Consider the following 27065-nt stretch of genomic DNA (forward strand, 5'->3'; position numbering starts at 1 on the left):
ACTAATGGGTTTTCAGTTGACCTGATGAAGACTATAAAAGAAGCTTCAGGATCAGAGGCTCAGCAGTTCAATTCAATAAGTCTTTCAGACTCCTCGTTCTACTACGCAAGCAGGCTTTGTCAATTCGTGCTACATCGACTACCAACAACCTATCTATTTGAGTTGTTGGTAACTTTTAATAGTGAATATTTCATTTGTAAAAGAGAATAGTTTTGTATTATTCTCTATATCATTGTACAAGGCTTTCTCCGTCTCCGAGAGATTCTTGAAACGAGAAGCTTCATGTACTGCCTAACCGAAAATGACCCAAGAGATTGTAGGCTTGGAGTAGTAGTCGCCGGACTATGAACCAAGTAAATCCTTTTATCTTATTTTGTATTGTATTCTTTCACTACACTTTGATTTGTTTTCAGAAGAAAAGAAAAGTTTTTAAGCATGAAATTCATACCCCCCCCCCCCTCTCCCCCCAAATCGCACGATCCGGTCCTACACTGATGCCGGTCTAATCAAGAGGAAGAAACCAAAGAAAAAAAGGAAGGATAGGTATGATTCATAATTTGTCAGATAAACTGATTTGACTTCCCTTCCTGAATGCTCACGCTTCCTCAAAACTCCTCTTCCTACATCCCTGCCAAAAGGTCATCCTTCAACATGATTAGGACACTTTAACTTGGTGTTGCCATCTCAACATAGGAATATCGAAATAGGCCGGAATGCTTTTAGAAACAAGAAAAACTGGATTTCCTAAACTGTTGTCAAAATGAAGGGTGCAAAAAGAGATGCAAATCTATCTTCATTAATCTTGATTAAATTTATTTAATTGAAGCAAGAGTCTTCAGGGCAGTTGACCAATTTAATTGTTCATTTAAGGTAGATCATCTCAATCAAAAAATAAGTGGCCATCATATACATCAAAAGAAATAACTATACATGCAACCAACGAGATATTCGTGCAAATAAAATAGTCCCATTTAAACAAAAATTGATTAAGTAAACCAAATCAGTATCACTTTACATAATAAGTTGAGGTTTTAAAACATTTCGATAATTCCAGTAAAGTTAAGCCTAGTTTACCCAAGCCTTCATGAGACCAATCGCAAAAATCAATAAAAATTCCTAGCCCCTTGCCTCATTTATACAAGCACACGAGTTTCAGTTTTAGAGGTTTGCCTCTTTCCCACCATATTATCAACGATAATTTCCCAAAGGACGCACCCAAAGTTTGGGATTTGCCCAAAATGCGCCGGCCAAAGCTTACTTTTTCCTCTCTCCTTTACATACAATAATTTTTCTCTCTTCTCTTTTCTCTTAAATTAAATTAAATTTTCTCTCTCCTTTGCATGCATGCAACAACCACTGTGATACTAATTTTAAAAAGTCAATACTAGAGCTTAATTACATTAGCACCGCTAGCATCATAAATACCTTCACTGCACTATCTTAGAAAGCTCTGATCGAACTCATTCCAAGTGCTAAATGTTTCTGAAATGCTCCGGAGTCTATGTGCTCAGAGATATCAGCTTGAAGTCATTAACATCAATGATTAGAAAGTTTTCAAAGTTTGACTTTGAGGTAATTGGCACATACACATAACTTATCGTAGAAATGTCAGAACTAAACATGAACACCACAAATACCTTCACTACACTACCCTCTTCCATTCATGTCAACTTTTTAAAAATCCAAATCTCCTAAGTCTATCAATGGGTTTCAATCAAAACTCATTGATGGACCTAGATAGCTCCAATTGAACTCATTCCAACTCTTAAGAATTTCTATGTCATTATTTATTGTTTTTAAATAATTAACACCACAGTTTAACACACCAACACCATGGTGGTGTTGGTGTTTAGAAACCAGCACCACCATCGTGGTGTTGGTGATGCTGGTTTTTAAAAACATGCAAAGAAGAGAGAAAATTTTAATTTAATTTAAGAGGAAAGAGAAGAGAGAAAAGTTGCATGCAAAGGAGAGAAAAAAGAGAAAAAAAAGTTAGGGGTAAAACGGGAAATAGGTGTGCCTTTTGGATATTTTCAAAACCTAGGGCATCTTTTGGGCAATCCCAAACTTTGGGTGCGCTCTTTGAAATTGTTGGATTATCAATGAGCCCTCAAATATGAGTTGCATTATATAGTAATAGAGAAATCTCATCATCACCTCAAATTTGAGTTGTGCCCTTCAATAGCGTCTTCCACCAACATTGTAAAGAAATAATCTCCTCTCAACAGCCCCATGTTGAGAAGAAAATGAAAGATTTAGTACCCAAGAAGATGTCAATCAAAGTTTCACCCTCATGTGGTCCTCCATTCCTTGAGATTAAAGAATGTTCAACTACAGGACCATCACTCCAACTAAGTAATAGACTCGATTTGAAAATAAAGTTAAGGATTTAAAGACAAGTTTAGCACCCCCGAGAGATACCTCCTACAACATAGAGAAATGCTTTTATGTCCCTATATTTAACTCCAAAAGATCCTCTTACGACTTGCACCTTCATAATCCACAATTTGTTGAATCCTACTTAATCCACATTTTGAATGGATGGAATGGATCAGATGAAATTGAAATCAAATGGAAAATAAATGGGTTGATAAGAAGAATTATTAATTTCCTCTCTTTTTTAGGGTTATATTAATGGAATGGTTTGAAATGTGGAATCGTTCGTTCTATATTTGGTAGTTTAGGCCTGTTTAATCCTTCTAATTTTCCCGTCCAACTCAGCATGCTTAATCCATATCTAGTAGACTGATCCATTTAAAGTGTTTGATCTGTCTTATCCATCCCAATATGCATGATCCATCTAGTTCTCTGAATCTGCACAATTCCCCCAACACACTACTCACCAAGACCACTTGAACTGGGTCATCCTATTAGCTGCTATTGACCCCTGTGATTTTCTCAGCTATCCTTACCCTCTAGTCCACTTGTCCAGTGTAATACACTCCTCATACGGCCAATCCTGTTAGATATCAACTTTTATAAACAACAACAACAACAAAACCTTTTCCCACTAGGTGAGGTCGGTTGTATGAATCCTTTTACGCCATTGAGCTCTATCTCCTATTATATCATCATCTATATTTAAATAAATTTTATCTTGTTTTATTGTTGCTAACCAAGTCTTTTTTGGTCTTCCTCTTCCTCGTTTGATATGCATGTTTATCATAGTTTCACATCGCCTAACTAGAGCATTTATTGGTCGTCTAAGCACATGTCCGTACCATCTTAAACGTGTCTCTCGAAATTTTTCCTCAATAGATGTAACTCCGACTTTCTCTCTAATGCTCTCATTTCTTATTTTGTCCATCTTCGTATATCCACACATCCACCTTAACATCCTCATCTCTGCAACTCGCATCTTTTGCTCATGTGCCCGAGTCATAGCCCAACATTGAGCTTCATATAACATAGAAGGTCTAACTGCGATATTATAGAACTTACCTTTAAATTTAAGAGCTACTTTACGGTCACATAAAACACTCGACGCTCCCCTCCATTTCACTCTTCCTGCTTGTATTCTATGTAAGACATCTCTCTCAATCCCTTCATCATTTTGTAAAAATGATACTAAATATTTAAATCTCTCGGTTCCGGGCAACTCGTCCTCTCTTATCTTAACAATTGTTTCATTCTTCTAATATTGCTAAACTTAAATTCCATATATTCTGTTTTTAATCTACTAAGCTTAAAACATTTCCCTTCTAGTGTTTCCCTCCAAAATTCTAGTTTAGCATTTACTCCTTCACGTGTCTCATCTACCAAAATAATATCATCTGCAAACAACATGTACCACGGTACTATGTCTTGAATGTGCGCAGTGAGTTCGTCCATAATTAGTGTAAAAAGATAGGGACTTAGAGCTGATCCTTGATGAAATCCTATCTTTATTAAAAATGCTTCAGTTACTCCGCTTGAAGTCTTTACTCTGGTCGTTACATCCTCATACATATCCTTAATTAGTTCAATATATATTACGCTAACACCTCTCTTTTCTAAAATTCTCCATATAATTTCTCTTAGGACTCTATCATAAGCTTTTTCTAAGTCAATGAATACCATGTGTAGATCTTGTTCTTGCTCCCGATATTTTTCAATTAATCGTCTAAGAAGATGTATATCTTCTATTTGTCGACCTTCCAGACATGAACCCAAATTGATTTTCTGTCACTGTGGTCTCTTTCCTTAATCTTTTTTCTATTACTTTTTTCCAAAGTTTCATAGTATGACTCATTAGTTTAATACTCCTATAGTTTGCATACCTCTATCGGAATATCATCTGGTCCAACGACTTTTCCATTGTGCATCTCATTTAAAGTTTGTTTTACTTCTGAAGTTTGAATTCTACGATAAAAATTAAAATTTCTATGCTCATTTGACCTAATTAAATTACCTAAGTTAAGTTGATCACCTAAACCTTCATTAAAAAGTTGATAAAATAACCTCTTCCATCGCTCTTTTATTTTCCATCGTTTACTAATACCCTATTACATTCATCTTTAATACATTTTATTTGGCTAAGATCTCTTGTTTCCTTTCTCTCACTGTAGCTATTCTATAAATGTCTCTTTCCCCTTCTTTTGTATCCAATTTTTTATATAACCGTTCAAAAGTTTCATTTTTTGCTTCACTCACTACTTTCTTAGCTTCTTTCTTGGCTATTGTATATTTTTAAAAAAATTTCTCGTTCTTACAAATATATAATTCCTCATAAACTATTCGTTTTTCCTTCACTTTCTCTTGTACTTTCTAATTCTACCACCAAGATTCTTTACTTAGTGGTGCATGTCTCTTTGACTCACCGAGTACACTCTTAGCTACTATTTTCAATTTTGATACCATCTTATCCCATGTTGTATTAGAGTCATCGTATATTTCACCTAATGCTTGTACTTCTACCTTCTCCTTAAATATATTTTGCTTCCCATCCTTTAACTTCCACCACTTAATTCTAGGAATTGTATATATTTTCTTTCTATTGATACTATGTTTGAGGCGTATATCCAACACTACTATCCTATGTTGGGTAGTTAAGCTTTCTCCACGGATGACTTTGCAATCTTTACAAATCTTTCTATCCTTCTTCCTAACTATAAGAAAGTCAATTTGTGATTTATTATTCCCACTTTTGAATGTGACTAAGTGTTCTTCTTTTTCCTTAAAAAACGTATTAGCTAATATAAGGTTATATGCTATCGCAAAATCTAATATACTTTTCCCTTCCTCATTCCTCGTTTCAAACTCATAACTCCCATGTACTCTCTCATATTCTCATTTTTCACTCCGACATACTCATTTAGATCACCTCCTATTAAAATCATTTCATTTGGTGGAATATTTTGTAATATTTCATCTAAGTCCTCCCAAAACCTTGATTTGGTAGCTTCATCTAATCATACTTGTGGTGCATATACGCTAATTATGTTCATAGTTTCTTTCGTTACTATTATCTTAAGGGCTATAATTTTATCCCCTTTTCTAACTACTTCTACAACTTCATCCTTTAACGAACTATCTACAACAATACCCACTCCATTTCTTGCTTTACTCTTTCCGTGTACCATAATTTAAAACTCGAGTTCTCTATCATCTTTGCCTTCTCGCCTGTCCATTTTGTTTCTTGTACACACAAAATTAGTATCTACTTCCTCCATTGATTTACCAATGAGAGTTCCTATGTTCCATGTTCCAAATCTTAGATTATTAGTTTTCCTATCATATTTGTTCTTATCCAACCTATGGTGTGAGAACTCTTGCCTATTTAACACTACACCCAAGTTCTCATAGAGATGTGGCGGTCCTTGCTAAGACGTTACAGTCGAACCCTGTAACGCGAACTCTTGTATATTTAACACTACACCCGAGTTCTGGAGATATAGCGGTCCTTGCCGAGACGTTACAGTCGGACCCTGCAACGCGTTCCTTCCGGGGAACAACCTAGCATTAAGACAATAGTTTAATCGACTCATTCATTGAATATTTGCCATTTATCCCATTTAAATTTTTTAATTCTTTAGAAAACCAATTAACTTGAACCAAGCCAACAAATTGGGTTAAAGTTGAGAGAGGTTTTAATGAAACCTATAGACTGGTCATTATGATTATGATCACGATCACCATTCATGGGTTCAAATTGGGATCAATTTAGACTCATGTAGACTCGTTATAAATTATGTTTAAGTAAATTATGTAAGTTATAGACATAATTATATAAATTATACAACATAATTATAAGTTATAATTATTTAACATAAATATATAAATTATGTTTTTTACTTTATAAGTAATAGCTCCAATTATATAAATTAAATAATTATGTTACAATTATTTAATTTAATAATTTAGTTAATTTGGCTCTCTTGATCTCTTAATCAAATTAAATTCCTATTAATCCGTAGTGTGCCCATTTTGTGTTTTTCCTTAGCCTTAAATGTGCAAGCATAGGTGATCTATGAAGTCATAACTGGTTTTCGCCAATACTTAAGAGTCATTCAAAGATCCTCAATGTGTTTGATTTTGAGTTTGAATTTATTCATTGTACATTTTTCTTTCTTATATAAGTTTTGGTACTATATTATTTTTTTTATCTTTTTCAGAAAAAAAAATGAATATATAGTTTATTAAAAACTTCTTTTTCATCTTGAATTGGTAATTGTTGACATAAATATATATATTATATTTTTTATTTTACAAGTAATAGTTACAATTATATAAATTAAATTATTACACTATAATTATTTAATCTAAAACTTAATTAATTATAAAATTTAGTAAATAAGTTGTGATAATTTAATTATAAATTCATAACTAATAAGTTACTAACTTAATGTAATATATAATGTTATCTAACTCAAATTACAAAGATTATTTATTATATTATAATTATATTAGTCGAGAGTAGATAAATTGATAAGGTTTAACAAAATTATAAATATCTAATTAAACTCATTTTTGGAATTCACCATTGCTCCTGCTCTAACTTTAACAATTACAAAAGATGTCAAAAATAATATTGTCAATATATCTCTTGCTAGTATCTTTTCAACATGCCTATGGAGATCAATGGAAAAGAAATTGTCTAAACACAAAAGGCTGAAAGTCGAACCCACACCAGTAGTGATGGGGATACGCAATCTACACTTCTACCAATGAGCAAAAATGTCCAAGGCAATGGCAGAGAGGCAAAATATCTCGGCAGCTTCCTCTATTGCCTAACATAACATCGTTCACATTAGTTGTTATCAATAACTTGATTTTCCCCACCAAATGAAATTTGTTGCTTAGATACAAACTCTAATAGGAAACATTTGGCTTGCTCAACAATTTGGGTAAGTTGGTTAATCACACATTTCATAACATTTTCACAGGACTTCTAATGTGTCTCAAATCATTTGTGTCAAAGAGATGTATCCAATTCCAAAATGAATTCAGAAGATAATAACAATGTAATAAAGTTTATGGTGCAGTGCTTGAGCATTTGTTGGTTACGTTCACTGGAAATATGAGAAGCAAAAAAGTTAGGAAACAGAAAATTCCCTTTAGTAAATTTTTATAAGACATAAATCAAGTATAGAAAAGATCAATACATTGAAAAATGTCAAAAGAAAAAACAATTTATTGAATGCAAAGAAAACATGAAATATTAAATGCAAAGCCATAGAGAGTAACATGAGTAGGAATAAAACAAGCAATGAAACACAACTTACTTGATTCATATCAATTGTCTGAACTGCATTTCCTCTAGTAAATATTACTGCATGGTTTTGATTTTCTGGCTTACCTTCACCAAGCTTGGGATTCCCAGGAAGCTTAATAGAATATATTTCCTGAAATAATAAAACATAAGTTCGCCATTGATCAATGGGGTTCAAAATAGTTAATAGTCCAAACTGGGCAAGTCTACACTGGGAGGGGAATCAATTTGCTGAACAAGAATTAAGCACTACATGATGATTAAAATGAGGCAATAGCTCCCCCGAAAAATTAAAAAATGGCAACAATGCTAAATTAACAAATCCCATTGTTCAAAAAAATTGAAACATTTCTAAGTACTAGATTATAAATTGAACTTAGTACCTAGGATGGTTCATAAATTTTTACTACATCTTACAAGCTCCCATGGAAGACTGGCAAATGAACACTAACTCAGAATCCTATGAAAGGATGATTCATAATTTTTTTCACTGCATCTTACAAGATCCAATGGAAGAGAAGAGACCTATGAAAATCAAATTGGAGGCATTTTAACAATTGTTAATCACTTCAAGACCTTATAATCTCGGAACTTCATTATTTTTTTCCTATATTTTCTGATTTGATATCAAATATCATTCCCAAAAGTCCTTCAAAATTGCTTGTCCTAGGAATAATTTTCTAATATTTTGCTTTGGATATCACATGATATTTCTGATTTGACTTAACAATAATGTCAATTCATCAAATTATCATAAGATATTCAATACCCATCTTCTCCTTTTTTCCCCTCCTTGAACATGACCAATGATTAAAGTAAAAATAAAATTAACGTGGAGTTTGGGACGTGATCTTCCAACGTAATGTCAAAAACTTTGACCAAAATGGTGCAGCCTTGTCTTTGACCAAAGTGTTGACACATTATATCGGTGACGAATTGGAGATGAAAGGAAGAAGGAAAAATGTAGAAGTAAAAGAGGAGAAAGGTACATACTGACGAGCAAGGTTAAAGTATGCCAAAAATTTTAACCTAACTAGAGTGGTACAATTTTAATGCATTGTGATAACACAAGCTATAAAAAAAATTATTATTTTAAATTCTTCTTGATGTAAATCGTACCATACCAAGGCATGTAGATTGTCAAGGAGAAACATCTGCATGATTGACAAAGGTCTATGATCAAAAAAGATCTATGCACAATCAATCATGCTAGTGTCACTAAATAGGCATAATATATACCTTCAGACAGTCTGCATGTGTACAGAAAGTTCGCATATAAAAAGTGTATTGAAATAACCGCTTTTCCGCTAAACCTTAAGAATACACGGCATCTAATTTGATAAACCATAATAACATGCCGCCTAATTTAATAGAAGTAAAGGTAGTCTTAACAAAATGTTAAGCTAATGAAAAAGATATGGAAGATTAACAAGCAAATAGGTTTGTTAAAAGTTAACATACAGAATTTTCTAAATGAAAGAAGTATAGCTTTGAAACAAAATGAAATGCACCAAATATAACCTTATCCTTTCCATGAATGTCAGCTTTAACTAGTCTTGAATAATAATTTGTGTGAGGTTTACCATCCTTCACGGTCTCAACCTCATCAATAAAAGCAACTCTAAGGGCTTCGTTCCTGGAAACATACAAAGCATAAGATTGACAACCAAGAAAGACAAGCAACCACATGCAACAGTTTTCAGAAAAATTCTGAACATAATCAAAAATTCTAGACTCCATCCATTGGGCATGTATATACATCATAAACAACTATTCAAAAATTATAGCATAGACTTAGGATTATGTTGTTAGATTCAATAGAGTTTTCATCATTATTTTACTACTTTGAAAGGATTGAAACCATAATAATATACCTCTAGGCTTCTTCACTTTTCCCAGATATTTTCTAAAGAGAAACACAATGAATAATGACCTTACACATGGTTTCTCTCATCTTCTAAAATCAAAAGAATGGTGTGTAGCTTCTGATTGTTATAAATTCAGGATATAAAAATGGATAATATAAAATGAAAACATACACACCGTTGCATGAGCATTGCAATGTCCTTAGCTTCTGGCTTTCCTTCTCCCTTTTGTTTCCCATAGATTTGACAAGTTACAACATAAGTGAACTTAAGATCTGCCAGTGCACGTGCTTGTGGAGACAGATCAAACCCCTCAGCAAGATCCATTGCATTAGCAGTTCCAGGAATAGTACCATCTGCCAATACAAGGATATAAAAGGTAGACTAGATTGTGGAACAAAACTAAAGGTATAACTGACAAGGACCAACCTTCAGAGGTCCTCTCCAAATAACTTTGAAGCATAAGAGCTTTTCTATAGTACATCATCCCACGAACTGCAATTTTAACAGAAGTCAAATCAAAAAAACATTTCAACTAAAGTAACCAATATAAACCACACAATAAGCCAATAAATTCACCAGTCATATTATACCAAATAGCCTAAGAAGGAATTGGCTAGTGGACCTTATAGCCCACAAAGCTAACTTTGCAATATGTATATGAATTCATACCAACGTGCAATATAATATGTCAGTGTGAATTATAATAATATCATGAGTAAGGAACATGCCAGCCAGTACTGATCTGGTGCAACAACAGTATATAAGCATACTACTAACGTGTAACATCTTTCTTGGATAACTTTAAGCATTTAATTGATGAACTAAGGCATACCATTCAGTACAGATTGTTACATAAATATCTGCTAAGACATCATAATGGACAACAATAAGTCTTCCAATGCACATACAATTCCACATTATGCAAACTGTAGTGGTAAATTCCCAAAGATCAGGCATCATCAAGTACTCTAGATGTGACATTGTAAACTAAAAAATACACCCTACTCAAATAGACCAATGGTTTAAAATCTCAATCCGTACAAGGTAGCATGAAAGTTATGGCACAAGTAAATTACATAAGCTCAACAAAGATCCACATTAGTAATATCTTCTATGTCAAATGTGTTGATGAGTATCATACTATGACGGCAGTTGGAATGCTTCAGAATGCATAAAGATGAAATTAAAAAAAATAATTATTATACTTTTATAATTTGTCTTCGAGTTCAATTTATTCTATAGTCATTTTTCGAAGGTAAACAAGTTCAGTGAAAGATGATTATACAGGTAAAAGTTTGAATTCCACAATACCAGTTCTTGCTAAGGTTTGTCCACGATAAGAAGCCCAAAAGCGGAGTTCCAGTTTATCATTTTCACTCTCAAGAAGCTCAGAATCATCAGTGTCTTCCTTTCTTCCAATGCGTTCCAAAAAGTTTTTCCACTCATCTAATCAACATAAATGAACATCACCAAAAATAATTTACAAAAGGCATTATTACTACAGTAACTTAAAGATGAAAGAGTTATTGAAACACAATACAATAGTAGAAAAACTGCACCCTAGAAAAAGAATAAATAATTAGCCATGCCAAGTTAAGAGCATAAACAAAGTATATTCTAGAATCTTCTAACCAACATCTCACAACTGTTAAAAAAATTAGTATATACCATAACCAACTAGAGATAGCCAATAAATCCAAAAGGTAATCCAAGAGATATATCATCCCTAGTACATCTTTTCCTAATAATAAACAATTATCTTCCTAAGCTAAAAAAGAGGGGGGCATAGAGGGGGTATTAGATATCCAAGACACATTACCATGATTCATGTTGTTTGCAAATAATATTATTTTGATAAATAAGACAAGTGAAGAAATAAATATTAAGCTCAAATATTAACAAGAGATACTAGAAGTTAAAAGTTTTAGGCTTAGTAAATTAAAGACAAAATATATAAAATTTAAATTTAGTAATAGTAGATGTACCAAGATAATTATTAAAATAGGAGATGTTGAGTTACCAATAACTCAAAGGTTTAAGTATCTAGGATTGTTTTTGCAAAAAGATGGAAGCGTTTATAGAGCCGTTTTACATAGAATAGAAATAGGATGGTTGAACTATAGAAGAGCATTAGGGTTTTTGCAAAAACATTTATGGATGCGTAAAGAAACTAATTTTAATGGAAAATATTTTAGGAGCATTATTTAATCTAGATCTTGAAAACAATATGAGAAAATTATGTGGATGATAAGTATGATATTACAAAATTCAATGTTCAGATTTGGTTCATAACACCAATTTTATTATTAATAATAATTATTAGATGAGATGGTTATTATATTTTGGAATGTGTTTCCTATAAATTTTAACTTAATTGACTTGCTAAACATTCTAGGATAAAACTAAGGAGTTGATATCCTGACATGTTGACATGTGTTAAAGCATATCTAAGTGTCAATATAACAAAGTAATGCAACTATATTGTTGGGGCTAGAAAACAAAACTCCAACACATGACAATATTTTAAACTATGCATCAAGGTATAATTCAATGTTCTAGAGCTTAAAAGTGAATCATGAATTCATGGAAACAACTACAGGGTGGATTTATAATGTCAATTGCTGACTCCTATAATTTCCAACACCTATAATTCCTGCTTTACTAAAAAAATATATTTTAATTTGAATCTTGATTCGTTCATGATTCAACTGCAAGCTTAAAATGATTGAACTACATCTCATAAGGCATGCTTAATTAGTTTTAATGTTGAATAACAAATGCAGCAATACATACTATTATAATAACATAGTGAAGCCCACAAGAATGCAGAAGAGAATTGTATGGACTAAATTATTATGCAGAAATATTTTTCCTTGCAAATATTATGTTCAAAATACAACAAAAAAGGAAAACAAAAACAATTGAAGTTTAGCACAAACACTGAGTATACTACCTAGCAGAGCATTGTGACACTGTTTGAGCTCAATGAGTTAAAGAATTAGTTCTCATATGAGCGAGTGTGACAAGTACAATCATTTCGGACATGAATATCTAAGCAATACAAAGAGTTCATAGGGATGCTTTCCCAAACTAGAACGGTAAGGAACATAGTTTAAAATCTTGAGCCGTTTCATTCCGCTTGTGGACAGGTACAAGCACGCCTCCTGTGCTGCCATGCCCCGAGGCTCAGCAGACGCATTGCGCAAGCCGATGCCAACGAACGCGTCGTGTGAGCCCAGTGAAGCCCCAAGATGCGTCGCGCGAGCCCAGCGAAGCCCCCGGACATGTCACGCAAGCCCAAGAGCATTGCAGAACACGTGACAGAAGGGGGCCAAAGGTTTTTAGTTAGGATTAATTAAATATGTTAATAATTTTAATTAACTTGTAACTATGATTGTGATAATTTAAATAGATTTAATTAAAATCTAAAAAAATTATTCCATTAATATATATATATTAATATATTTTATATTTTAAAATATTTAGATTAATTTTTTAATTTTTAATTAATATATTTTATATTTTAAAATACCAAAACCATACAGCAAGGCACGACACGATACTAAAACTATATTATTATGGTCCGGGATCGAAACCTTGGCGCGGATCGAGATTTTAAACCATGGTAAGGAACATAGCAAAAAAGAAATAGTCGTATTGACAAATGTAAGAATTATGTGGAATAAACTCCTAAAAATAACTAAATGAAAAATATGTGCAAAAATGAGTTATAATTTCAAAGTCAAGAGTGAACATTCATAATAAGTCATCCATTTAATCTATTTGCGCAAGGCAAAGATAACTGCTAACAAAATTCATTAAGGATAGTGAATGTTACAAACTATCAAAAAATATGGAAACCTGGATAAATTTTTTGGAGGTAAAACAAAGTAGATATTCCATCCTCATTTTTCTTATGGAGTTCATCCAGGCTATAGAGCACAGTCTCAGAATAATAGGGAGTAAATACACTGCAATGGAAGAGAAAAAAGTTATTGTAGATATTGAGAAAAACAATATTTCACATATAACAAACTGACAAATGACAATGTTACTAGCACAGCAGAAATTGTGTTTCACCTGAAAGATAGCATTTCAGAAACTGCCTTTACTATTGGCATTTTCATGAACATAGAGTTCGTGAAAAATTGCAGCCTACGCCTAGCTTCCAAGTTTCTAGGAACATTTGAGGCAGATTCATTGGTAGTCAGAAGTGCATGTAATCTCTTTATCAGTGCTTTCTGCACTCACATAGTATATAAGGAGTCACTTAAGAATGATAATAAGCAGTAGTGTGACGGTCTAGCAGAAGATGTTGACATGATGGCTATGCACAATCAATGCAAATCACAACTCTAGCAAAGATGATACACCTAAGATTTACATACCATTTCAGGATCTTTAGGCCAATTCAGATTAGAGAAGAGGCGACCTTCAGCTCTTGCATTGGTTATTTGAGCCCAAGCATCAATATTGTGACTTGATTAAAAAATAATAATAATTATGATCAAAATCAAAATCAAAATGTAAGTAAATCTAAGAAATAAGTAGCAGGGAACCTCATATCAAGAGCAAGAACATCATGGTGAACCACTTCATATAGATCTTGGACTGCATTAACAGCTCCTTTTAACCGTTCAGCAGATTCTTCCCCTTTCTAATAAAGTCGACATAATAAATGATGCCACATTTCAAAAACCAGTCAAAACAAATTAGAAAACTTCATGACAGTAGAAGTATAACTATACAAGTTCACACAAATTTCAAACTGAAATAAAGTTGAAGGATGGAACTCAAAGTATGTCTCTGCAACCTTAAACACAATTCCTGATTAAATTTTGTTAGGTAGCCAAAGTGCAGCAAATGCATCACAATAACAACTAGATTAGTGCTCAACCGCCTACATGCTGGCCTCCTGTAAAGTTCAAACCTCAAAATGATCCTAATCTAGGCATATACAAGGATGGCACGTGTAGCACACGATACAACAAGATTCCACATCCTTTTGCTTTAGTCAGACACTAACGTGTAGTGCAGAACTAACACACAAGTTCACGAAGAAGGCATGTGCTATCTGTTGTGCCAAAATGTGAACGGCAGATGTGGGCTCAAGTGAGTACCTTGTATGTGCATAAAAAAATTGAAGCTCAAAATTTATGGAATATGGCAAGCAATTAACTACACTTTGAAATAATAATCAGAAGAGGAGTTAAAAGAATTAATTAATCATAAGCCATTTATACCCAATAATTTGTACAAGAAGTCAATTAGTTTATTGAGTATTACAAACTACCTAGGAAAATTGATGCATATTAAGAATAATTTGAATTTCGAGTTATTTTGAGTTGTTTCTTGTGTTATTTGTTAATTCATCAGTTTGGGTAGTCAATTAATGGTAATTATTTAGTTATTTCCTAATTTTTGCAAGATCAAATTTATAAAACATCATTGTATCACATGTAAAACCAAAGTTTGTTTGATAAGAATACATGAGTTTGTATCTATGTGAGGTTTAGTCTTATTTCAGTCTCAATACCAGACAACTCCGTACTTTCCATAGTTCTTCTCTCTCCTCACTCGCTCACTTCTAATCTACCCACCTCCAATTTCAATGTCATTGTTCCCCACTATCAAGTTCTCTGAATCTTTGCTCTGAGCCCAAACCGACATATGCACCTTCTACAAACCAACATCACCTCTCACCATCACTACATTCCTACTCCCTCTGCAGCTACACCAAGCATCACTGATCCCACTGTTAACGGAGATGAAAACCCTAGAACGCATCTAATATCCGCTCACTAGCCACTCCGAATGTCTTGCTCATCCCGCGCGCTAGACATTAAACAAAAGTGTCCTTGCACCTTGGCATCTTACACATGACACTTGAAGTCAAAGCCCCCACTTTCACCACTCTAAATCTATGACACAATACCAAATTGCACCCAATAGTCATGCAACACAACACCAAGTCATGCCCAATAGTTCCAGTTCTACTTGCTATCTTTATTTTGATGCCTTCACACCTAACCTTGTGTCACCTCAAATCAAAGCTAACCTCCTTCAACCGGCACGCCTTCCTATTAGTGCCAACTCGGCAAGCTCAATGATTTGCCACCGTCACATTTCTCACAATTGCAAGACTCAACGCCAACATTTTAGCCATAGAAAATGAGGATTCTAAATTAGTCCAACGGTAGAAAAACCAAAAAAGTGTAGCAAAGACTATCCTTCCTTTGAATTTTATTCCAAACTAGTTTTGCATCCCATGAAAAAGAATTAGAGCCAATTTATTTAAGAACCACATTCAGCAAACTTCACGACTCATATCGACTTAGTAATTCCATTGCTTAGTAAAAAAAATCTTTTATGTAATTTAGTTAGATTAGTTCATTTGTATTTTAAGAACCACAAGAAGCAAACTTCACAACTCACATCCACTTAGTAATTTCATTGCTTATTAAAAAATTCTTTTATTTAATTTAGTTAGATTAGTTAATTTCTATATATTTACCATTTTCTTACTAATCATCAAATCCCTACTCAATTAAAAAAAATACTTAACTTGTATTTACTTTTAAATTATTAACTGAGTGTATTTTATAATTTTCATTACTTGTCAAAACTCCACAACAGCTACGATCAAAAACTCACTGTCAAAAAAAGAGGTAGATAGTAGTTGAGGTAATGGTAGATGAGCTTAGAACCCTACAATCTAGAATAGATGACCTAAAATGGTTTAAAGTCTACGCTGCAAACTTAATCTGAAAATTAGCAGAGAAAAGAATCTTGACTCTTGAGCTAGCAGATCATGTACCTCATCTTGCCAACACAAGCATCATGATTATTAGTCTAGTAAGTGTAGAGTAAGATGATCATTTTTCTAAATCACATACCCAGCCTAGGCCTAGACATGAGTTAGAAACCACTCATTTAGGCAAATCCAAAGTCCCTAACTTCAATTGTCATCTAGACCCAAATGCATTTCTTGATTGGATTGCTAAAATAATTGACTATCTTGATTGGTACAATATGAGCAAAGCTAAACAAGCACAATTGCAAAAATTAAATACACCTATACAACACTCTACTCTATAGAAGTTTTGGCAAAGTGATCAGAATCATCATGAATTAGAAATAATTAGAATTTATAAATTGTCTTTAGTTGATTAGTAGTCTATCGTACCACTTGGCAATTCATCCGTTTTGTTAGTTAATTAAACGTAATTGTTGTATTTCTTACAGTTTTTAATTATTTTTTAATTTTTGTAACATCAAGTTTATAAAATGTCCTCATATCCTCATAAAAAATCCAAGTTTTTTTTATTAATAAAATTTCTACTTTGTCTCCTCTGTGAGATTTCGCTCCATTCGTGCTACATTAAAAATGCCTTCTACTAGGCACTCAATTTGTTAGATGAACATTTGATAGAAGAAGAAGAAAAGGTAAATAAAATAATATTGGACAAAGTAAAGTGAAATTTGCATGGAGAGAGAGCATACCAGAATACCAGTTAAAGCAGAAATTCTCGACATCACGAAGTGTAACTTGCTCAACCTGAAGTTTGTTTGTATGTTCTTTTTCCTAATACTCTCATGTATATCCTCGTCTATTCTCTCCACCCTGAAAAACAAAGTTAACAGAAACATTAATCAATAAAGAGAGAAGATAGGAAATCAAAACTCTTCAGTGAAAAAAATGGCAAATACATATTACCACAGTTGTCCTTCTTTATCAAGTAAAGACATCAAAATAACTTTAATACTATGATAACACTCCTTGACTGCATATCCCATGTATTCATCTCTCGAAATCCTCAACCAGAGATCATCCTGTAAATCCTTGGATTCTGCTGCTGTATCTCTTGCCACAAATATCTTATCAAGACAAAAAAATTACATTAGAAAGCACAAGAAAATGCGTAATATGTGAGGGAAACAGAAAATAAATACCTTGCTGGCCAACAAGAATAATGGCCACTGGACCATTGGAAGTATTCCAGAATTCTTAGGCATAATAAGTAAATCTCTCTCACTGTAAATAAAACATAGTAGGTTATTGTCTACCATGAACAATATAATAGCTTAAAAAATAAGAGTATAATGGAATCCGTGATGGATACTGGATACTTACGGGTCACTAATGTAATCCTCTTCTCGCAAACATCCCACGATTTTATTCCAAAAGGGAGCAAATCTAGCAGCGTCAAGCCTATTCAATTCTTCACCCTTGAAAAAACAAAAAATAACTACTAAATTAAGATTTAATCAATAAGATATTCAGAACCAATATCATTTGTTATTGAAAGTATGATCAAGCCCATTTCAATCCCAAATGGCTAGTTAATTAGGAGAAGGCATCCATAGAATCTGATACAACATGGACCACCACACTAGTCTCTGTGTATGGAGATAGAGCATCTTAGCTTCTATACATCATCACACGCCAATCATGACTTAGAGGTATGAATTTAACTTTCACCATGAACCACCACATTTCCTTATGCAAGACCCTCAGGCTCATCATGATTCACAACTAATAGTTAGATGGAGACAATTCTTTCATGAAATGACTAATAATTTAAGAATAGGGAACACCTCCATAGTTACACCCTATGGGCCACTAAACTTATCTATGTATGACTATTAAGTGAAGTACTCAATTATGACAAATTGACACAACATAACACAAACTATCACAATGTAAGAAGATAATGCTTAATCCATAAGTGATTCGGACAAAAAATGTTAACATAATTTAATTAATAATAATTAACTCAAACACTTAGACTCAAACACTTAGACTCTGTCTATCCATACCCACACTTAGACTCTGTCCATACTGCACATGAACACTAAAGTTTCTAAAGTCTGCACAAAAAATTAGAAAAATAGTAAAATTAGATACTTAAATCCACTATGTAAGATACTTGTACTCAAAGTAAATACAACTACTGTAAATATACTAGTTACATCTACCATATAGTATAACTAACAAGTTATTTAACTTTAGATATCCATGTAAAAATTATTTTTGAACCATTACTTAAGATGTCAAATTAATCAACCAAGGAAATTCATAATTCATCATTTTTTATGTTTTACATATCAACCCCAGGTAATCCATATAACCTAAAATGAATAAATATAACAATGCATGATCAACCTAGGCAATCTATGAAAAACATTTTATACATTGTGATTCATATAACATGCATCTTGATTATAAGGTATCTTAGCCAACTAAAAAGAGTTAATCAACATAATCAAAGCAACTATCTGTGAATACCACTTAAAGATATACCCAGATATCATTCAATTACAACAATGGCCAAAGAATAGTAAGGAATAAGAACTTATTACCTGACCTGACGATGATAATTGTTTCCTATAACAATAAAAAGGAAAACATAAGCAGAAAAACAAAAAAATTAAACAAAATGTTGTAACTGCAAACCTTTTTGGAAGAGGCACATGAAGATTGTCCATAAATGCTGCAGGAAATCTCTCAAAGAGGTTATGAACAGCTTCAACAGACCTGATCTGAAAACTCAAATCATGCAAGAGCAAGAACTTCAGAAGGTAAAGGGGTCACTGCGCTAAAGAATATGGCTTCCTCAAGGTGTAGTTACCTTATTTTTTAAAAAACACTATGCATATGTTCTAATTTATTTCTCTATATGCATTTTTTCATATAGTCTATCTATAGTTTATCTGCTATGCGATATCAACAACAGCTATTCAGCTAACCTACCTCACCCAAACGATCTCTTGCACCAAGTAAGAATCCCCAAACAGATGAGACCACGGTGTAAAAGATATAAATATCCAAAAGGTAAATCTGTAAAAGAGTTTTTATGTTAATAAAACATCAACATATGATTTGACAAGTTATGTAATTCCACCCAAATTGAATACGCACATCTATTTGCAAATCTACGCAGATAAATTCTTGTATGAGCATCTCTACAACATTTGAGCATGAGAATGAGCGACTTACAATACATTACCAGATAAATAGTAAATTATTTGTTTACTTATCAACTTGGATAATGTTTATGCAAGGCCAAAATTTAGTAGACAAGTAATAGCATGATGCCTATAGGAAAATGGCAATCAGATTTTGAAGCTAGAGAAAGAAAACATCTCACATCCATTATTGCAGTAAACTAGAAAGTTAAAATCTTAAGATACAAATTAATTTTAAACAAGCACTCAATGAGCAGTCTTGTCCCAACAAAGCTTTCAAATCTAACTTAACTAATTAAAATCAACAAAATTGGCATGATTTCAGAAATTAAGTTGATTTACAAATTCAAAGAAAAATATTTGAGAAAAAAATAAAAGTATAAATGTTCGAAAAAGAAGAAAACAGTAGGCATAGATTTGTATATAAGGTTTTCATTGAATCAAGCTGCTTGTAAACAGATTCAAGCTTAGCTTTCTAAGAGTTAATTTGCATTCAACTCAAAATCCAAAGCTTATCTATTCAAGCATAGGAAAGTGAGTCAATTTAAGAGGCAAGATGGAAAATTGGTAGCCGGAGCTCTGAGTTTATGGAACTCCATAAAAAAAGAAAAGAGAATATCGGCACAAGCCAATTGTATCACCCTTACAGCAATAAACCTTCTGATCCCTATCTATTATGGTTTGCTGATGGAGAACCATCAGCGAACACTATGCCCAAGAAAAATTTCGGTGCTCTATAGTTGAAGGGAATCACGCAGATCCTAAGAGAACTACAACCAAGAAACAAAATGATTATTTATATGCTTGTTTTGACTGCTAGGATATCATATTTGCAAAACAAATTAAATTTATTTGACTTCAAAAAACGTGCCTTCCATGAGCCATACAAAAAGGCTTTGAGCATTGCAACTAGCATTGCATATTATTAACGTGGCACTCTCTAAATTATAATATAATTGTGCAAGATACTTTGTAAAAGAACCAAAGGAAACAACATATAAGAACAACACTTACAGCAAAAACAGGTGCCCATAGGCTAAGAATCGTCAGTGCATTATGATTGTCTGCAGAAAGTATTATTATCGTAAGGCAGTCAGCAACAATCTAAGAGGCTAAATTTGTCAGAATAATAATGCAAATGAAGAAGAGCATTCATGTCAGAAAACAGGAGAAAGAAAAACAAATTGGAATTTCTAGTCAAATTAAAGTAAAATAAAAAACTATCAGATTTGAAGCATTGAGTTCAATATGAGAAAGTGCACAAACAATTTAAACATCTCAGTATTCTACCTGGCGACCTTTATGCAAACTATTCTTCACAGCAGTCAGTACAACAATTAGAGGTAGCATATGAGAAAGACTACTACAGCACTAGTAATTGTATAATTCAGACTGATACAAAGCTTTACATACAAAATGCAAAAATACATCAAACAAGAAAAGAAGAAAACACAATTTTACTATATTCCATAGAGTAGATAGCACAAGAGAAAAAAATAATGTTAAGAAAAAATTAGTATATCAACTTACTCCGAGACATCAAATCATGCCATGAGTATTGCAAGTTCCGAAAATTGACAATAGTTTTAGTTGGTGATACAAGTGGCTTGATCTGAAGAAAAAGGGATCTAGTGTGAAGATGAAAATGTTGCTAAACAAATAATCGGAATGCAGAAATAAAAGTAACTTTCCTGGAGAAAATAGGCAAATGAAAACTTCCCGCCAAGAATGACCAACCAGAAAAGTACATATCTGAAATATGAAATATCAGATCATCATCAAACAGCATAATGTTGACATGATCAGAAAAGCATTCAAAGTTCAAATAGTACCCAAGCAACAATAAGCCAAAGAAAAAAAAAATAAAACTGAAACTCTAGACGTTAATCTACCTTATATATATATATAAGGTCATATGATTAGAATTTAAAACTGCAAAGAATTATTTGTCATGACTGGGATATTGCAACAATAACTTATGAATAGATCACATTATGTTCATTACATTCAGTCATAAGATAAACAGATATCAAGATTAAATTTGAGTATTTATTATTAGAAACAAGTAAAATGCTGGTAACACAATAGACAAGAAATACATTTCAAATATAACCCTAATATCAATCAAACTAATTGTTGAATCATAAACATTCTATCAAATCACAAATCAAGTATGAGTGCTGGAGTGATCAATACGAAACATCACAAGGTACTAAATCTTAGATGGTCAAAGTTTCAAAGTAGAAATAGTTGAGAGGCAAGAAATCTAGGTAAAGAATTGGAAAGACAACCACCCAGGTTCAGAATTAATTGATAATCAAGATTTCAATGATGATAGAGGAAATCATCATATGCACCATTAAGTGCATTGAAATAATACATTCAAAAAAACATAAAAGATGGCTACATGGTTTTGTCCATGCTCCTTTCATACATGTTGCTAGGAAGAAAAGAGCTTACTTAATATAGTCAATAGTCCTCTCATACATGCCCTGTCCAACATAGTAATGTTCCTTGTTGGAGAAAAAAAAACAAGTGTCAATTACAAAGAACAAGAAGAAGGCACAAATTGAAAGTGGAAAGACAGACGAGAATGAAAAAAGATTACTTGGTGCAGCCATCTCACTAGACGCACAATACGCCAACGATAACATAAATCCGTTAGGCGATGACAGAATGGAATTCTCACAAGGAAGCCAATGAAGAGATTATATGCAGCATAAATTCCGATCATAAAGATATATATTCTGAAAGCAGCAGAACTGGAACCATCTTGCAGTGCCTTACTGAAACCAAGTGTACCAATTTGACATGCTTATTAGAAATTATTAATGAAGGGGTAATAAAACATAGAAGAAAAAAACACACAATACTAAAAGTATGAAAATATATTATGGAATTAAACATTCTAAATTAATAATCTGATGTGAAAGGACATACATATAAAAATAGCAGACAGCAAAAGAAGCAACTGAAAACCATAGAAAACGACCAAATATTCGGGTAACAGCTGATCGACGTGATGTTGAAAATGCCCCATACATCATGAGGATATCTAGAACACCTACATTACAAATGCAGACAGAATTTGAGCAACCAAAAATCTAATTGGTTAGCAGCAACATATACAGACAAGTGTATAAGAACTTACTTTCTATAAACTTCATCACAACATAAGTAGGACCTAGGCTAAGAACCTGCTTAATTGTCGTCGAATTCACACCATTATTGAAGGCAATGATTGTTAATCCCTGTAACATAAGTATCAACATGTGATTGAGAATAGGAAAAACAAAAGTATCAACATCAGATTGGAAAGATGTAAAATTAAAATGCAGAAATACAAAAAATATAAGATTCAATGATCTAAAAATAAATGATAACAATTAGTTTGGTAGATTAAATATGAGCTACTGGCATGGAGGGGAAAAAACAACATAGTATTAGTGTTTGTATTTTAGAATTTGTTTATCTAGCTTTATTTAGTCCATCTCGTGATACAATCATTTCATTCATTCTAGCTGCTGATATTTCACACAGATTAGAAACTTACACATATATGAAATTATTTTCTTTATAACAGACTCGTATTCCACTTGCTTCCTTTTGTATGTGTTCTGAATTATGGAGGCTGGGTCCAATGGGTTTCAAAGATGGAATATGCTCCTTAAGATCCCTCAAGCTAACTAGCACTTGGGGGAAGTGTCCTAATGAGTGATTGAGCATTTGAAATTGGTTGGTACAGCCCCTTGAGAAACTACTCACAAAATGCCTTCAATGGATATATTAAAATTAAGAAAACCAAAGAAAAAAAGAGGGATTCAATCCAGTAGCAAGATTGGTACAAACTCAGTCCAGCTTTTCATAACTGATCCTTAGCTTCCACAGGACCATTTAAAACTGCGGCACAAAATCACACCGGCCACATGTTTTCTAGAAGCAACAACTATGTCAACCTAATCTGGTGCCAAATTAAACTAACAAAAGCACACAATTCTAATTTATAGTTCATTTTCCGGAAGATCAAGCATGAACAATGGACAACTGTGCCCGAGTTAAAGCCATAGCAAAGCAAGTGACTTTGAATTTTTAAAATATTCAGATAAATAAAACAAGTTTAAGCCAGAACATTAGTTATCATGAATGACAGAAATAGTACTATCATGACTACAGAGACAATGTTTAATTTGAACCAAAATGATTCATCAAAACATACAAGCAGGAGAGGACTCAAATTGTTATCTACATTTTATCAAGAACAATTATGAGTAACATAGCAAGATCTGGGAGAATCGAAAAGGTAAACAGAAATGCAAACAAAAACCATGGTACATAGAGACCTGAAACATCATAAAAAGAAAGATCCAGAGTCGATGGAAACTATGATAAAGATGAAGAAAAGTTCGGTGTTCCACAAAAGATGTTTTCCCATAATGCTTGCTTCCACCGGAAGATAGTATGCCCTGCAAGGAAGGATTTACCTTGTGTGTGAAAATGGCAAATAACAAGCAGCAATTCAATATCTCCAATGTACGCAATTTATATATTAAAAAAATAGCAAATATAGTTAAATGAATCCCCCTTAACAAGGAACTTCTATCTTTATATAGACATTTTTTACTCATTAAGGCAAATACACCTATTACAATTGTGTATTAACAAACAGGATTATTTATTAATGTAGGCAAGGTTGATCTCTCAATAGGATTTTAGGTTTAGTATTAAGTAGAGAATCCTAAATATGCCCATGTAATGGATATTCCATCAACAAGTGCAATATAATGTTTCCATTTTTTAAATTTTGCATGCTATCTGAGCTACCATTTTAGGGCCAGGGTTTTCCAAAGAGTATTATCCTGATGGGGAGGCCAATAGCTTCCCCGTCTCTCAAATTCCTTTCTTCCATGTGCTGCCTCTATCAGGTCCTCCCAATTCTCCATGAAACGATAACTCAGGAGGACAAAGTGAATCAGAGATGGCTTCAACTAGCACACACTAGAGAACTAACTTCTCAAGGCATGGAATGTGATTGTCGGCCGAAGAATGAATAATCAGTGAGATTTCTTACATCAAAGCTGAGCTAAACAGAAAAATATGTTAAAGAATTGTCATACCATTGTATTCTTGCTAGGCTTTGTGAAAAATGGTGAGCTAAGCATCCAAGGCCAACCCAGCTGAAAGCAACGAAGAGACCTAAGACAAGTATAATAAGACAAGTAAAAGTAAAATGAATCAGCAAATATTTCAGTGAAAAAAATTATAAAATTTCATTTACCCAGACTTTACTGCAATAAAAAAGCATGAACACAAGAGCATACCAAAAGAACTCATTGAAATCATCATAGTTTCTCCAAGCTGAATGTGGTGCACGACCATTGTCATTGTTAGCAGCTTCCTACACATTCAAAATAATAAACACTAGAAATAAAAATTAAATAGTATCAACTATCAAGATTTTGAAAGTTTATACTAAAAATCTGCATTGACAGTAAACAGGAAGTACATCTAAATAATATTATACCAATAGGATCCTAATTGAAGTTAAGAGAATTATCTATGGTCAGTGTTCTAAATAGATATCCCTCCCTTAGGCTTCATAAAGTTGTTTACAAAAATCTATCATTAGCATTATAAAGACAGTCGTCCACTATAACAGCTAAAATATACCAACATTAGATGATATTGCTAAACCACCAAATCAACTAACACAAAACCGATCTGTCATAGGCTTAGCTGATTAACAATGTTTCTTCAATCAGTCTAAAGGTCCAACTTGTATAGAGTACCAAAAATAAGCCAACATTGTCAACTATTTAGGATTAGCTATAGGATTATATCACCGGTACTCAAATTCAAATTTTAATTATATTATGTAAAGTTTTACTTGGTCTCATTCATCTAAAACCACCACTTATAGTTGATTCAATCAATCCAACTTTAGAATTATCTAAAGTTTTAATAGGAAGTAATCTAAATGGGCATGTCAAAGTAAAAAATGAGAAATATGGGAGGGTACATGGGGTTATGGGTTTAGAACGTGAAATGAAAAACGAAAAACTATATTAGATTTTGTGATGGCATATAACTTTATATTAGTTAATACATTTTTCAAGAAAAGATAAAACACTTAGAAGTCACGTTCAAAAGAAAGTGAGAATAATAAATCGCAAATTGACTTTTTTATGGTTAGAAAAATGAATAGAAAGATTTGTAAAGCTTATAAGATCATCCCATGAGAAAGCTTACTATCCAATGTAGGTTAGTAGTGTTGGATATATGTCTCAAACGTATCAATAGAAAGAAAAATATATACGACACCTAAAATTAAGTGGTGGAAGTTAAAAGATGGGAAGCAAAATATATTTAAGGAGAATGTAAGAATACAAGTATTAGGTGAAATATATAATGATTGTAATACCAAATAAGATGGTATCAAAATTGAAAATAGTAGCTAAAAGTGTACTCGATGAGTCAAAAGGACATGCACCAAGTAAGGAATCTTGATGGTGAAAAGAGAAAATACAAGAGAAAGTGAAGAAAAACGAACAACTTATAAGAAATTATAGATTTATAAAAACGAGTAAAACTTGAAAAAATATATAATAGTAAAAAAAAAAAAAAGAAAACTAGTGAATGAAGCAAAGAATGAAACTTCTAAACGATTATATCAAAAATTAGATATAAAAGAAGGGGAAGAGACATTTATAGAATAGCTAAAGTGAAAGAAAGGAAGATAAGAGATCTTATTCAAATAAAATATATTAAAGATGGATATAATAGGATACTAGTAAACGATAAAGAAACAAACGAGCGGTGGAAGAGGTATTTTCATCAACTTTTCAAGACCAACTTAACTTAGGTAATTTAAGTAAGTCGAATGAATATAGAAATTTAAATTTTTATTGTAGAATTCAAACTTCAGAAGTAGAAAAAGCTTTAAATGGGATGCACAATGGAAAAGCCGTTGGACCAGATGATATTCCAATAAAGGTATGGAAGTGCCTAAGAAAACAAGATATTGAATGGTTTACAAAATTATTTAACATAATAATGAAAACAAAAAAAATTGTCTGATCAATAGAGGATAAGTATTCTAGTTCCCTTATATAAGAACAAGGGAGACGTACAAAATTGTGCAAACTATAGAGGTATTATACTAATGAGTCATACTTGGAAAAAAAGTATTAGAAAAAATATTAAGGAGACAACGGTGACCGAAAATTAATTTGGGTTCATGTATTGACAATAGAAATTATACATCTTCTTAAACAGCTAATTGAAAAATATCGGGAGCAAAAACAAAATCTACACATGATATTTATTGAATTAGAAAAAACTTATGATAGAGTCCAAGAGAAATTATATAGAGAATTCTAGAAAAAAGAGATGTTAACGTAACATATATTGAACTAATTAAGGATATGTACAAGGATGTAACGATCAGAGTAAAGATTTTAGGCAGAGTAACACTTTGATGTATTTCCACTAAAGATAGGGTTACATCAAGGATCAACTCTAAGTCCCTATCTTTTTACACT

At 32.6% G+C, this 27065-nt stretch overlaps 1 protein-coding gene across 1 annotated transcript in view; it reads right to left on the bottom strand.

Annotated features, from left to right (window-relative positions):
* The window catches only part of LOC121969816 (callose synthase 9), a 100238-nt gene that overhangs the window by 54532 nt on the left and 18641 nt on the right, over window positions 1-27065 (bottom strand). The window contains exons 12-37 of the mRNA XM_042520074.1: window positions 24846-24922; window positions 24642-24720; window positions 23868-23990; window positions 22679-22778; window positions 22468-22591; window positions 22136-22313; window positions 21988-22040; window positions 21219-21279; window positions 21058-21139; window positions 20542-20591; window positions 19313-19399; window positions 19016-19101; window positions 18922-18946; window positions 17693-17787; window positions 17512-17593; window positions 17276-17436; window positions 17062-17182; window positions 14118-14215; window positions 13947-14037; window positions 13639-13799; window positions 13420-13529; window positions 10870-11004; window positions 9985-10050; window positions 9734-9911; window positions 9212-9326; window positions 7704-7823 (exon numbers count right to left, since the gene is read on the bottom strand). Of these exons, the coding sequence (XP_042376008.1) occupies window positions 7704-7823; window positions 9212-9326; window positions 9734-9911; window positions 9985-10050; window positions 10870-11004; window positions 13420-13529; window positions 13639-13799; window positions 13947-14037; window positions 14118-14215; window positions 17062-17182; window positions 17276-17436; window positions 17512-17593; window positions 17693-17787; window positions 18922-18946; window positions 19016-19101; window positions 19313-19399; window positions 20542-20591; window positions 21058-21139; window positions 21219-21279; window positions 21988-22040; window positions 22136-22313; window positions 22468-22591; window positions 22679-22778; window positions 23868-23990; window positions 24642-24720; window positions 24846-24922 (2658 nt within the window). The remainder of the gene's footprint in view (window positions 1-7703; window positions 7824-9211; window positions 9327-9733; window positions 9912-9984; window positions 10051-10869; window positions 11005-13419; window positions 13530-13638; window positions 13800-13946; window positions 14038-14117; window positions 14216-17061; window positions 17183-17275; window positions 17437-17511; window positions 17594-17692; window positions 17788-18921; window positions 18947-19015; window positions 19102-19312; window positions 19400-20541; window positions 20592-21057; window positions 21140-21218; window positions 21280-21987; window positions 22041-22135; window positions 22314-22467; window positions 22592-22678; window positions 22779-23867; window positions 23991-24641; window positions 24721-24845; window positions 24923-27065) is intronic.

Source organism: Zingiber officinale, chromosome 4A (genome assembly GCF_018446385.1).
Source record: "Zingiber officinale cultivar Zhangliang chromosome 4A, Zo_v1.1, whole genome shotgun sequence".
NCBI classification, from domain to species: Eukaryota; Viridiplantae; Streptophyta; class Magnoliopsida; order Zingiberales; family Zingiberaceae; genus Zingiber; species Zingiber officinale.